The following is a 15,006-nucleotide window of genomic DNA, read 5'->3' on the forward strand; positions in this document are numbered from 1 at the left end:
AGCCCACACATTGAACTTCCAGCTGGACCAGCTGGGACTACCTAAATAACCAGCTCCAGCCGGACTGATTTCCACCTAGGAATCAGTGCCATTTATAAAATAATAGCAGCAGGGGCTCAGAAAGTTATTTGCACTGGGATATTAAGTCTATGAATGTCGCACGCAGTGTCCCGTTATAAGTAACTTCGTTGTTTGGGTTGCAACGCTATTGTTGGCTCGCCATTCAATGGGCTTCTGTTGTAAATAGTAGTAATTGGGTCTTTATATGCAAGTAGATATGCAAATTTTCCCCATAAAAAGCTTGTACAGTGCAATCCACTTAAAACAATAATGACAAAACCCAAAAACTCAATCGTTATAACCAATTATCGTTGTATCTGGATTAGAAGCTGGGCGTTCCTAGTCTTGAAACTCTAGAAACTGATTGCTATAAGCAGTACATCGTTATATCTGTACTATCTGAAGAAACTTCTCAACTCTGGTTATTTGACACTGACTTACTAGTATTGCAAATCTGAGCAAGAATCTATCTAGAATTTGTAGTAGTAATGCCATTCTGGTATGTGTGCATTTCTAGAGGCAAGAAGGAATCACAGAGCTGCGATCAATGAGGTTGGCTTTCATAGCTACGTGCAGTATTTCCTACTACACATATCTCCCGACTGGCAGTGAACCAAAAATGACCCGCTAAATATGAGTAATATAACACTGTCTTTGTTGGACCATGACAGTGACATACTCAAGGTTCTCGTAATGAAACACAGTCCCATTAAATCTCGACGAAGAAAATGTCTGTTTGAGGGACATGCATTCCCTTCCTATTACCAATCCTGCAGAGCATGGGTACTCAAACTCAGTTCCTAGGAACCCTGGGGTTCCCCAGAGCAACCTTAAGTTTCCCAGAGCACCCTCATGGGTTCCTCGAGCTCTTAAATTTCCTTGGCCGTCCCTGCCCCCTAAATGAACTGTTTACCACTCATTGGTGCCTAACTGTAAGCGAAACGCTCAGTAGCAGTATGTACATAATTATTTGTAAGGACGGTAGTCTGCTGCACTTTTTTTGTTCGACTGCCATTCGAGGCTCACAGGGGTCTTCAAGATCAAAGAGTTTTAGGACCCCTGCTACAGAGCAGTGCCCCGGAAACAAAGGTTTGTCCTCACCAGAGTCGGGCAGCTGCTGTGCCAAGACAAATTCGTCGGGGTCTCCCTCGAGGCCATGTTTATCCAAGGCATGGCGCACCACCGCAGGAGTGTGGTCCCCATTGCTCAGCTGCAGGACGAGAAACGACACCCAGGAGGCCGTTCACGAGACAGCCCTAGACCCAATCCAGGTCAAATCTATTCCGGCCTACAATCGTTGATCCCGACAACTATGGCAAGTGAAACGTGTCTCAGACTCATTATTTAGCATCCTATACAACCCATGCATGATGGTATGTTTTCAAGGCGCCGACGAAATGCGTCACGCTAGCGGCCATCCGATACTACGAGCTGCTGTAGCCTTGGCAACTTGTTGCAGAAGTGCCGGCAAAGAAGGTGAATGGACGCAAGCTTCGCCGTCGCGGCAACGTTTGCTTTCGTTTTCATCGACCGACTGGCTGCAGGAGCGAACTATGGCAGAACTCGAGAACAGAAATCTGCCATATCCAGCTTCACTGCTGCACCATTGCCAGAATTGTGACGAGCGGCAACGTTACACAGTCATGACACATCTGGCCGGAAATCGGAGGCAGAAAAATAGTGGTTCAGTAAATACGCTCGTTCCTGTGCTCTCGCTAAACCTTCGTTACATGCCGCGGCCAAAAGAGGCACTCACCAGGATGCTTTTGTAGAGGTTCAGCCCCGAAGCGGTGGCCTCCTGTGGCTGCTCAACGCTGACCCGAATGACCTTAAGGTCTGGAGCCCCTGCAGGAGCAGGGGGAGGACACTGGCTCATCATGCCCCTCCCGGGACTCCTCTGCAGGCTCAGGGCAGACAGAAGGCTGCCCGTGCTCTGCCAGGCACGCTGCTGCAGGCGCTGCACAAGCGGAAAGGAGGAGGAAAAATGTGCAGGTTAGAACTCTGGAGGAAAGAATAATTCTGTTGCACATATGTTTAGCCAGCGGGAAGTTAGTCAGTCTTAATGGGCATCTGGTGTCTCAGCTGTAAATGAGGAATTTAGCAGGTGCAGTACAACTGCTAGCCTGACGTCTTTAATGCGCAACATGCAGCAGTGATACACGACCACACGCTCATTTACTGGGTGTATCAAGGAGTGGCCAGGCTCTTTGAATCAACCGCTTTTTCAACCGTAAGAGGGTTATTTAAGTTCTTATTGCTGCCACCTGTTTCATTTATTGACCTCAGTGGGGAGGGAAGAGGGGGGGTTTGGGGGGTTGAAACCCCTCCCGAAATGCCAAAGCTATCCCCCCCCCCCCCTCTTCCCTCCCCAACGGGGCCCGCTCGCTGCCCTGCTCACGCAGTCGGTTTTGCACGAGGCACGGAGCAACGGGGGAGCACGGACCATCTCCAACTTACAGGCTTTCGGAAAAATTGTTTGTGGGGTAGAAAATGCTCAAATTAATAACATATGCAATACTGCTTAATTCATGTTAATTCGATGGGATGCGGAACTTGATCTCAGATATATAGAGAACGAATATTTCGAAACATTTTTGGGGTGAAGGATGGCGATTTCAACGCAAAATATGACAAACTATCCTCACTGAAATACACAGTTCAAACAAACCAATGTGAACATAATAAAACGAACGCACGGTGATAATATAAAACAATGTCAGTAATGTAAGGAATAATAAATAAATTGTAAAAAAAAACAATCGCACTGTAAGCAACAGGTGGCGCTGCGCTCACGCACACCTTTTGTGATCGATCAGAATGACGTGCTTTCGACTAGAAATTACCATGAATAAATAGGTAACAGTGACTAGTGATATTAGAATGCAATTTACAGGTTCTCTTTATCATCTCATTTATGCCAAGCGCCTACACATTAAAATGAAGCCACCTGCATTCACGGAAAAAAAAATATATCCCGGACATCCTCCGTTTGAACTTTAATGTCGCGGTGAACATTCAAAAACGCTATACTTCGTTTCAGCCAAGTATTCTAGTACACTGTAGTTTCAGCTCAGGTTCAGACGTAGCCGATGCTTCAAGAGCGAGCTCCGGGCTTTCAGCATCCCTGCCAAGCACGCGCGCTCGTGCAGTGCCAGCGATGTTCAGGGCCACATGCTCGCGCCTGTAGCATCGGCTGCGTCTGGAATTAAGCTCCCAGTTAAAAATAACCATTGGCTCCAATTAGGATATTCAATTGGAACCAATTGGAGTCAATGGAATTCAATTGGTTCTGGGTCATCCAACTGGTCATTCTAATTAGTTTCAATGTTTCCAATTGGTTACACCAATTAGGACCAACAAAATTCAATTGGCACTGGGCCACCTAATTGGTCACTCTAATTGGATTCAATGTTTCTAACTGGTTACCCCAATTAGGACCAACAAAATTCAATTGGCACTCAGCCACCTAATTGGTCACTCTAATTGGATTCAATGTTTCCAACTGGTTACTGGGCCACCTAATTGGTCACTCAATTGGATTCAATGTTTCCAACTGGTTATCCCAATTAGGATCAATAAAATTCAGTTGGCACTGGGTCACCTAATTGGTCACTCTAGTTGGATTCAATGTTTCCAACTTTATGTTTTCAATGTTTCCAATTGAATTTTATTGATCTCCGATTGGGATCACTGGGTCACCTAATTGGTCAAACCAGTTAGACAGAACTTGCCATTATTTCTTTATCCTCACCACAAAGTTTCCAAAGATCGCGATTTTTTTTTTTTCAGTATTGCGTTGCACTAAATTTTTTCAACATCGCAATTTGAAAGAGGGGAAAAAATTTGTACACTATTAAATTAAAAAAAAAAAAAACGAAAAAAAAAAAAAAACGAAAAAAAAATCTGTTGCTAGAATTAGTCGGAAATGCGGGCAGCGTCGGTGTCACGGTCGGTGTACACTGGGCGGCAAAGATGGCGCCGCGAGGACGGTGGGAGCGTGAAGCACATGGCGACGTTGGCGTGCACGGCATTCGTAGCATGGTTATGGCAATGATTCAAGAAAGTTCTTTTGTGTTTTAGTGCTGCAGAGTGCTCAATGGTGCGGTGATAATTACTTCATTTGACCTGCCAGCTTGTTAGAGCGCGAAGGATTGGCAACAAACGTTTATGGGAGCAAGGTAAGAAATTTTCTTTGTCCTTGCTGCGCTGCAGTTTGGGGATTTCGGATTGTTAGATCTGCTGAGACACTCGTCGCTTGATCTTGGGTGAACGATACGAGCGTGAATGTATAGCTTTAGAGAAGAACATTTTCCGGGCAGCTATCAGTTCGGAAGTTGTTGAATATCTGCGAGGAAAGTTAAGTGCGTTTTAAGCATCTCAAAACTAAACTATGAGTTGCTGAAAACACTGACTGGGCACAGCTTCAAAAATTGAAGCTTTGGGATTCAAAATTAAGTAATTTCGGGGGAAGTTTCGATGAGTGGGAAGTGGGGTGGGGGGGTCGGTCGGTCGGTGATGATGGGTCATTACCTCCGAAAGTTGATGACTTCTTAATAACAGTAGGTGCCGAAAATTTTGCATCTCATCCGGCGGACTATTTGCAGCTATGTTTCAAAATTTACTCTGTCTCACTCAGGGTAAGTTGAGAAACCTACCCGCATCCAGCGTTGCCTCTGATCCACTTGAGTAAGATTTGGAACACAGCCTGCAATGCATGATTTCTTTTCGAGATACGAAAGACGCTTATTTTTTCACGTACCCATGCACACTTTAAGCATTTTTCAGGTGCACTAGCCAGCTTTACAGAGATGCCTTTGATTTGACTGTTTTTTCTCTTTATAGCAGAGAATATGTCTTACAGGCTCATAGGAAACTTAGTAGTCTTAAACCATCCCAGATGCAAATTTAGCCCAGTCTCGGCAAAAGCTTCATCTCCTAATTTTGACCAGAGTTTTTCAGTCACCCAGGGATGTTTGCCTTTTAATGCAGGGCCTGCAGGTTTATACCACGGCAACTAATTTCTTTTGCAGCAAAAAAAAAAAAAAAAAATGTTCAGTATGTTTCTAAGCTTGATTTAAACATTTAGTCTCATAAGGTCATTTAATGCATATTTATCCTTTATTTTAGGGAAGCTGCAGCTGCTATCCTGGAAGAAAACAACGATGCCTGGAAGCAAGAAATCATTTCTAATAAGTTAAATAAAGACTGTCATGATTATCTACCTTTAGATCTAGTTGCAACTTTTTCTAGTTTGGAATATCCAAACACTAACAGTTGTCCCAATTCGTATCTGTCAATATGATTTGAACACTTGGACCAATTGCTTTTTTTTGTATTGGGAGTCCGAAAACAGAAATAGGTTTTTCCAATTGGTTGCATCCTATTGACAATGCCGAACTGGTTCGAATTGGTGATGTTCAATTAGATTTCGACAATTGGAACCAATCGACTTTTTCTAACTAGGAGTCCGAAATCACAGATAGGATTCCTCATTGGTTCTAATTGTCGATAACTAATTGGAACCAATTGACTTTTTCTAACTAGGAGTCTGAAATCACAGATAGGATTCCCCATTGGTTCTAATTGTCGACAACTAATTGGAACCAATTGACTTTTTCTAACTAGGAGTCCGAAATCACAGATAGGATTCCCCATTGGTTCTAATTGTCAATAACTAATTGGACCCAATGGTTATTTTTAACTGGGCTGAAACAAAGCATAGACCGAGCAGTCGCTCACTCAAAGTGGACGCTCTCTGGTATGTTTTCAACCGTCGTAGTGAAGAGAACGAGCGCTCAGCTTCCGCCGTTGTTAAGGGCAGAGCGACTAGAATCTTGAGACGATGGACGTTCTGAAATAGTGCCTTCGGACAGAGGGCGACCACCTGTATACCGCAGATAGGACGGGCGCTTCACGTTTCTCTCTCTTGCATTGAACGCTTAAAATTTCCCTATTTTTGGCCGAAGTTTCCTTCACTTCGCGAAAATCGTCGCTCATGGATGCGATGAAGTCCGTCTTGCTTTCTGCTTTGTATGTCAAGGTGACATGCGATGCAATTCCTTATTACTATTAGCTTAATCTCCTCGCTGCACAGAACATCAGAAACTTGAAGAGGCAAGCCTTCAAATTCTCACTACGCGCAGGCGCAAGGCTAGTCAAGTTCCTTTCCACATTCAGCACATAGTTTCTTTCTGGTGCGTCATGTCAGTTCTCCGAGTGACGGAACGACGAGTTCCGACTGATGACTTGTCCTTACCCCGAGGATATGCTGCTGCTGCCTTTGGATCACACTTCAAGATAAAACGGCCTAGCAAAGATAACACTCTCTTTCCTTCGGCATCCGATTCTGTAGCACGAATTTGTTAAACCTTTAACAGATAGATGATTTTGGTAGTGTGATTGTTCAGAATTACCTTCGCCCTAAATATGGGCCCCTCGTGTTTGTGCGTGGCCGGTTGCTCCAAGTTTTCAGTGTCAAAAAAAGATTCTTTTGCTGTTCAATTTTTTTTTTGTGTGTGTGTGCGTGTGAAAGTATAGCTATTTTTGTGTTTTTTCTGGCCTTCACGCATTGGCATTGCGGTGCTACTTTGAAACGCGAAGGAAGTTTTGTGTTGTGAGAAAGCACTTAAAGTTCGTGGGCCGCAATTACGACGGCAGTAGAACAGTGAGCCACCCCGCCCGTATTCCTGTAAATGAATCCTGCTCCGTTTTTAAAAATGACAATGCAGCGTTACCCGTTTTATCTTAACAGTGTCTTCCTAATCTTTGCCTGAGCGTCCGTGTCGGCGAGCTCGCCCTCCGTCATTGACCGGGGGGGGGGGGGGGGGGGGGGGGGGAGCAGATGCTGTTAAACCCCTCCCGAAATAAAATCCTGGCTACGCCACTGATTGACCTTGAGTATTTTGAGCAACAGCTGGCTCTCAAAAGTCTCGTCAGACATGTTGCGTCACTTCTTACTGAAAATGTCGACTGCTACGCTGAACACCCTTCTTCCCCACGTAAGTATTCCTTCTTCCCACGCACTATTACGGATTGGAATGCCGTCCCTCGTGACATTTTTTTTTGCCCCCGACTTCAATGGTGCTCTTGAGAGTCACACCTTTTGATTGTTCTCCTTTCCTGGTGTTTGTACATGCATTTTTTTTTTATTGTATATTAGGCGTGGATTATGGAATGCTTATTATGCTGATGGCGTCCATATGTACAGGGTGAAACAAGGAGACGCCAGGCTCTTTAAATCGACCGGAAAATTCGGTTTTTTAACCTATCGCGCTACAACTTTGTACAGCGTTGCCCACAGATGGTGCATTTTTTTTGTAAAATTTGCGAAGAGCGAACTTACCTGAGGAAAAAGTAAAGAAAGAAAAAGGCTTAGCTCCTATGGAACTGCGGCGAAGCCAAAGGTCTTCAAACAATATGGCGCCGTTTCGCACGGGGGACAAGAGATGGCGCAAGCAGTTGCGACGCCAACTGCCGCCAACGAATGAGCATACGGTGCCAAAAGCCGGCGTCTTTAGCAGGCAATCTTTTCGACTCAAAAACGGCGCGAGCTTTTCTGATATCAGTTGCCAATGCATTATTTTATCATCCTTACTGATAAAACATATTGAATGGAGACATAATCAATTAAAAAAATGGTTTGTTGGGATATTTTGACTGGTTTTTTCGGGGGTACCGATGTCGTCTGCTTTGCAATTCCTTGTTGTTACCGCGCCTGTTTTTGTTTCTGCGACTGTCGCCACCTGCGGAACGCGCTCCGCTTTCGAGTCGAAAAGATTGTCTGCTCCGGTGCGAAATGGTGCCGTGTTGTTTGAAGACCTTTGGCTTCCCTGCATTTCCATAGGACTAAGCCTTTTTTTTTTCTTTACTTTTTCCTCAGGTAAGTTCGCTCTTTGCAAATTTTACAAAAAGAATGCACCATCTGTGGGCAACGCTGCACAAAGTCGTAGCGCGATAGGTTAAGAAACCGAAATTCGCGGTCGATTTTAAAGAGCCTGGCCTCTCCTTGATACACCCAGTAGATTGAAACGAGCAAGGGTGGGGATGAAACCCAGAATGCCTGGGTTCTGCCTGGACTATCAAGATTGTAGGAAGATGTTTCTGGAAAGTTAGTAGTACTAATACACGATGGCCTCAATGGACTTCAAGTGTGATCCATAATATGCCAGGTTAGGAATTCTCACACCGCTTAGTTTGTGAACGTGTTTAGAAGCATTGTGAACAGAAGGCAGTCCGACAAGAGAACTTATTCGCGAAAAAAAAAGTCACTCGCTGGGCAAAAAAGTGTACCGTCGACCCTCCACAATGCGCGGTGCCAAATCGCTTAATAAAAATAGTTAGGAGACTACCCGAATAATGAGAAAACAACTAAAAAACCAACACTTTTGTAACGCACACACTGCAGTAGCTTACTCCATTTCGTGGCAGGGATTCACGATGACCGCCCCGGTCGCACGACTGTCCACCACTGCTTGCCAAGGATGCAGAGTCCAGCTCAAGCTCTGTCTTTGCCCTGCAGCCATCAAAGGTACAAAGATGCTGTTCAAGGCAGAAAAAACTGCCACAAAATAGCACCCCAAACAGCTCCATTTGTTGCAATAAAATTAGGAGCATTCCTGGTGCAAAAAAGTTACAGGACCGGAGAGCTGGTGGCAAGTTCTATTTTTAGGACCCCTGAGAAACAAGAAATGGAAGGAAAAGGAGCGGCACAAAGCAGTCTCAAAGAGTGCCGTGTCAGTCGATCGCTTATTTATTCTTGCAGGACTCAAGGTTACACTTGACAGAAACTACAGAAAAAACAATGTGCCACACCACTTGGTTGTCTGTTTGTCATGGACCTGTGAGTTCCAACCAGAAACTCCTAATGCACTCAGCCTAACAATCCCACGTCTAGACTATTAAATGTACAGGTTTCAAGCTTTACTTGTTCCCTCGAATCTTTCCAAGATCAGACTGCTGCAGAGCATTTTCATGCCATTTTTGTCTCAATAAATTCCACTCTAGAACTTTCTTCAAACTTGTTCCTCAGAATTCCTATACAGTGCCTCCCAATTACCATACCAAAAGTATATTAACACTATCACCTACTAAATGCCAATGGAGGGACAGCTCCAATGAGAAGAGGGCTGCATGTCTTGCATACAATATCGTTCCATTTCCCACAGGTTTTGCATCAGCCAACTTCCTAGTTGCTATGGTTTCTTGGCAGTGACATCCACAAACGTAGGTCCCTTTAAAACTCCCATAGAGATATGGATACCAATTTCCCGTTTGATGTGTTTACCTTCCTGGTTATTAAAACCAGAAAATGCCAATCGATGCGGTCAACACGACACATTAGGTTGCTTGGCTGCAGCCATTCTCTTCTTTTCGCTTCATTCCGCCTCTTTATCACCTTCCTACCACTATGCACTATGCTTCTTTCCCTAGCAGGCATGACCTTGGAATAGGCTGGAAAGAGACTCCGCTTTCACAAAAGCCTGATCACCTTTCCATTCCTTTTTTCAATGCGATGCACGCTTTGATTGTGCTTGGTTATCCTAGTTCCCTTAGTTTCGTTTCGCATCGAGTTCACAAGCTCTCAGTTGTGCGTCGCGCTGGGCACACTTCTGCCAAGCTTCACTGCTTTGCACCACCATGCTAGGAGCACCAACTGATGCAGGGTAGCATCTGGGCTAGCTTGATGGGCACAGAAATTTTTAACATGAAATGTGTTTTACTAGTCGATTTCTATGAGCCGATTGCCACAAACGAATGTCGTACCGTGCATCATGGTGAGCGTCATTACAGGGCAACTCCATTCGATTCCAAGAAATTTGACTTAATGGTCGAGTACCTATATATCCCGAGGTAGTAATGAAAGGTTCTACGTCATTTCTTTCCAAAAAAAGTGTAATATTTTTTGCACATCCTTGTTCGCCACAAACCGAAGCCAATACCTTGCCTGCGGCAAACAACATTGTTCCTGTGTCATCACCTACATGCGCTAACCCCACAGGTACAAATTGTGACGTCACATACCAGGTGGCCGGGTGTAGCTCGGTGCGAAGGCGAAAATGTTGTCTACTACGATCGACAGTCTGCTACACCCGACGGAACCTGCACTACCGCGGCTGCAGCTTGTGTTTTAGTGGAGAAAAAGGCAAGTTTTCTGAAGGGCTTGGTTTAAAATATTACAGTAAAATCCCGTTAGGAATTTTGTGGTAATCTTTTCAATGCAGGAGTGTGTTAGGTAGCGACGTCTTGTTTTCAATGAAAGAGTATGTTAGGCAGCGATGTCTTGACAACCTGCACCCATCATTTGCGCTTCTGTTTTTTTTTTTATAGCAAATTTGAAATTGAAGCAAGACTATTTGCATATAGCTAGGGGATTTATAAATCCCCTCGATTAGGATAGCTGCGACCAATCTGTCGTTTACGTGACAGAGTTTATTAATATAGTTATACTAAAATTAACTCAGCTTAGAAGTGAACAAGTAGAAGGATAGGAACAACCTTCACGAATTCAAATGAATCTTCATTTGAGCATGCTGCACAAAAGTGAAAGGCATAGAAAAACTATTCGATATTCGATTTGAAAATATTCAAGCAAAACCACTATTCGCCCAACCTCGGCAAACTCACTCACAAACTCACCCACACCGCATGATCGTGGGTTTGAGTGGCTCCGTGATACGAGTCTGAGTTCGTGACATGAAATCGAGTGACTACGTGATATGAATTTGAGTTTGTGAAATGACACTGAGTGACTCAGTAATATGAATCTGAGTTTGTGAGATGATATTGAGTGACTCCATGATATGACTCCAGGTTTGTGAGATGATATTGAGTGACTCTGTGACGAGTCTGAGTTCATGAGATGATATTGAGTGGCGAAAGAAAAAAAATGAAAGCCGTTTACAACTTCCTGTAACGCCGAATTAGAGCACAGCTCTTGAGGAGGAGGATGGAAGGGTACTGAAGGGAGGGTATACCCCTCCTCCCTCCTCCTCACCTCGTCATCCTGCCTGCTCCTGCTCCTCCTCCTCCTTGAAGCCCCGTGAGGTCACGTGATCCCCCCTGAGGTCACGTGACCTCGCGGTTACGCCGACGGCGACGCCGCTCAAGCCGGAAACGGGTGCCTAAGAGCTGTGCTCTAAAAAGAACCAAACAAGCGAACACTGCACTTGTTTCATTCATATAATGGCGCCATAGTCATTCTCCTCACCCAACAACCCTAGCAACTTGATGTGTGGTGCACACCATACATAAACGGGTTTCTCATTTTCATGCAAAAATGTTTTCAACCAATCCAAACAAAATGCAAGTCTGGGGGTTGGGGTGGTTAGGAGCTTGCCATGCGGTGGTCACTCAAGCAGGGTCACTGCAAAACCTATAACATAATGTGTTTGAAAACAAAAGCAACCTTCTGTCAAGCTAAAAATTAAAAAAAAATGAAGACACAAAACAAGTGCCATGTGCGTCATTACAAAGCCACCGCGCACTATTGAGTCTCGCTGCCACTGCTTCGCCTCGGTTTGGAATGGTAAACACCAAAACCGAACCTAATGGCAGCGAGCAGCACAGTTAGGTGAACCAGTGTGATCTTTCTGAGTCGGTGATATCAGGAATATTTGTGAGTTTGTGATATTTTGTGAGTCAGTGATAATTCGTGATATTGGTAAGTCAGCGATATTTGTGAGTCGGTGATATTTCGTGGTATTTGTGAGTAAGTGATATTGTTGATATTTCATGCGATCTGCGAGTCGGTGATATCTTGTGATGTTTGTGAGTTTGACTTCTGTGATATCGATGATATTGTTCATTATGAAAGTTGCAGGTTATGTGAGGGGTCATGAGTTTTTATCTTGATAAGCTTTATGATTTGAGTAAAACTTGAATCTTGATGAACTTTGCGCACCGGAGCACTGCGGGAAAGCAATAGCCGCGGAGCTCGCGGGCTCCTTGGGTTTTGCTTTCCCATGTGCACCGGTGCGCACTGAGAAGCGCACTGAACGGGGCTAACCCGCCGCAATTAACACTTTGAAAAGAATGAATATTGTAGTTCACCTCAAAGTGAATGTCAAATCATTTATTATTCGAAATTATTATTAGAAAATTTTAATATTAACAGAACCCCTCCCCAAAACAAAATTTTAGCACAAATTACACATGGAGTGTGGTTTGTGAAGGATCGATTCTGAGCTCCCTGATCTTTGTCAGCATGATCAAGCCTGTATTGCTGACTTTTGTAAGTCGACATCCTTTGGTTGCGATTATAGGTCAATCCCTAATTTTAAAGAACTAAAAAGCCAGCCTACATTTCAATAAATATGGTAGGTAGTTCCCCACAGCCATAAAGCTCCACGTGAAATAAATTGCTGTGCAAGAGATGCTTAGTGTCTCATTTACAGGCCCCCGAGAGCACCACTCGAAATCACATTTTCTTAGCACGGCCTCCTGAAAGACGCATCATTGAGGCTCTACTAGCTCGTGGACGTCACGGAGCCTATACTTTTCCATTGCGTCGTCTGCTTCCGCAAACTCCGAGTCCACTAGAGGCGCCACTGTCACATTCGCTGCCGCTCCCATGGGTTTTCAGACGAGTTTCCAGTATTGGCAAAGCTATATGTTTGCTTAAGGCGTCTCCGCAAACACTTCTGTCATTGTGTCTGCAGCGAATACTACCTCGTCTTTTGTATGATGCACGAACAGTGCGGCTGCAGTTTTATAGTTCCTACTCCTGACGGCATAGCTAGAATTATCAAATGTGAACGACAAGCTCTATGGCATGTGTAACAGGAACGGTGGAAGCTTGAGGCCATCGTTTTCATAAAACCAACACCGTCAAAGTTGACAGTTCGACATTAACCTTATGTTTGTCGATGAAAGCAGAATAATGAAATCAAAACACTCCAATCCTACTAGACCATTATAGTGCCCATTTGGCCAATCGGGGCTTGCCACGGTTACACCTTTGCCCCGTAATTCCAGGGCCGCTCCCACCTGAAAAGAAGTTGAGTTTCTCCCCTCCTCCCCCTTGAAAAAAAAGTTCTGCGGACGCCCGTGATGCCATGTTTACAACACTTCATGTCTGAGGTCACCTGGAAGTTCATGCTATCATCTTCTTCGCAACATTCAGGGAAAAAGTGCCACTTGCCTGGGTGTTCTGCATGGACTCCTCCTTGGGCAGCTGGGAGGCTCCACCAGGCATGACAACCGGTAGCTGCACATATTCATTGACCCACTCATTCATTCAAGCTACTGTCTCTATCACAAATGTTTTCTCGGGAGACTGACAAGTATGATAAATGCGTGCAAATATTAGAAATGTCAAATACAAACTGGTTAGCTTCTGGTTTTGGTTCACTTCACAAGGAGTCTCTACTATTTTAGATGCAATTAAGATACTTCAACTAACTACCACTGAAAATTCTTGAAAACCACATCATAAATTTACTGGACTACAACATTTTTTAAGGAACATATCACCCTTTCAACTTGCATCAGAAAGGTAGGAAGTGTGGGCTGGGGTACTAGCTGTTCCCAGCATTTAATATTAGATAAAATACCAGAAAAAAAAAAAAATAATAAACACGGACAATTAAGAGGCTTTTTAGGCATCAATCATGAATCAGCAGGCCCAGATTACAATCCCTGTTGCAGTAAGAGATCCACCCTGCCTCCTTATTTCACGAAGAATATGAACAGATTCCTGACTGCCACTCCCGAGATGACTAAAAGCGCTGACAGGACAAAACAGCAGGGAGGTGTTTCAGCCGTCCTACCTTCAATGACACTTTGGTGTCTTGTAATCCTCAAGCATGCACGTGCAGCCAAAGCACAGCAGAATGCAACGAGCGCGCAGAAGACGGGTGTTCGAAAGAGACACCATGCAAGTCTCGTCTTGTCAGTGACCACAGCATTTGGGTGTTGGTTCATTTCACAAGGAACACCTCCTATCCTAGATACCATTAGAGTATTTCTACTAACTACTGCCAAGAATTTTCGAAAATCAAACAATAAATTTACTCGACCATAAATTATTTTAAGAACATACCATACCAGCCTTTCAACTTGAATTGATGGGTACAGAGAGTGGGCTGGCTTACTAACTGCTCCCTGCAAATGATAGCTAGAAGGCCAAAGAAAAAAAAAAGCATGGGAAAAGAAGAGGCCTTTCAGGCGTCAATCATGAACTGGCAGGCGCAGATTTATGACCCCTCCTGCACTGCGATCACAACCTTGCCTTCTTAACTCATGAAGCGTATGAACACATGCCTGATTGCCCCTGCCACCAAAACCTACGAGATAGCCAATCGACCCAGGGTGCAGGCAGCGTATACCTCTCGTCATCGGAGAGTATCGGCAAGGCATCGAACCAGGCGACAAAGGCAGGGTCCGGTTCAAGGCTGTAGCAGTTGGCGGCGCTCTGAAGCAGCTTGACCTGGGCCAAGATGCGGAACTCGCGTCGGCGCTTGTCGAAGTTGAGCAATCCTCCCGGCAGCACGTCTGGCAGGGCAGCGTCCAGCACTGTGAGGTCACGCAGAAAGATGCCGAGGTAGGGCACCGTGCCCTGCATGCGCCCAGGCTGCAAAAAAAAAACAACAATGGGACGTGTCTCAGCAAGTTGCAACATGTTTTGAGAAAAGAACAGTTACCTAGGTATACGTGGCTTGCACGGACATTACATCTGCGGCTACGGTGAAGGACGTTGTTGCTGTACGCGTACCTTCAGCGACATATTTTTGCACTTCCCAACTTGTTTTTCTCGGCAAGAACAAGCTGGAACAACCATTGGTACGGGATGACGATGCAATGTGCAAGCCATAAGTTATTTATATGTGGAGCATGTAGTAATCTAAAAATCATAGCTTGAGGAAGTTGCATGGAAGGAATACTATGGTCAGCTGTACATGCATCAGACCTGATTTTGTTTGACTAAATGCTTTCGCTGCTTACATGTAA

The 15,006-nt window shown here is 44.6% G+C and overlaps 1 protein-coding gene across 1 annotated transcript in view; it reads right to left on the reverse strand.

Annotated features, from left to right (window-relative positions):
- The window catches only part of LOC8025387 (ral guanine nucleotide dissociation stimulator-like 1), a 31,913-nt gene that overhangs the window by 1,457 nt on the left and 15,450 nt on the right, over positions 1 to 15,006 (reverse strand). The window contains exons 9-13 of the mRNA XM_029992691.4: positions 14,385 to 14,629; positions 13,199 to 13,264; positions 8,473 to 8,572; positions 1,817 to 2,017; positions 1,162 to 1,270 (exon numbers count right to left, since the gene is read on the reverse strand). Of these exons, the coding sequence (XP_029848551.2) occupies positions 1,162 to 1,270; positions 1,817 to 2,017; positions 8,473 to 8,572; positions 13,199 to 13,264; positions 14,385 to 14,629 (721 nt within the window). The remainder of the gene's footprint in view (positions 1 to 1,161; positions 1,271 to 1,816; positions 2,018 to 8,472; positions 8,573 to 13,198; positions 13,265 to 14,384; positions 14,630 to 15,006) is intronic.

Source organism: Ixodes scapularis, unplaced genomic scaffold (genome assembly GCF_016920785.2).
Source record: "Ixodes scapularis isolate PalLabHiFi unplaced genomic scaffold, ASM1692078v2 PGA_scaffold3__209_contigs__length_174095766, whole genome shotgun sequence".
In the NCBI taxonomy this organism is placed as follows: Eukaryota; Metazoa; Arthropoda; class Arachnida; order Ixodida; family Ixodidae; genus Ixodes; species Ixodes scapularis.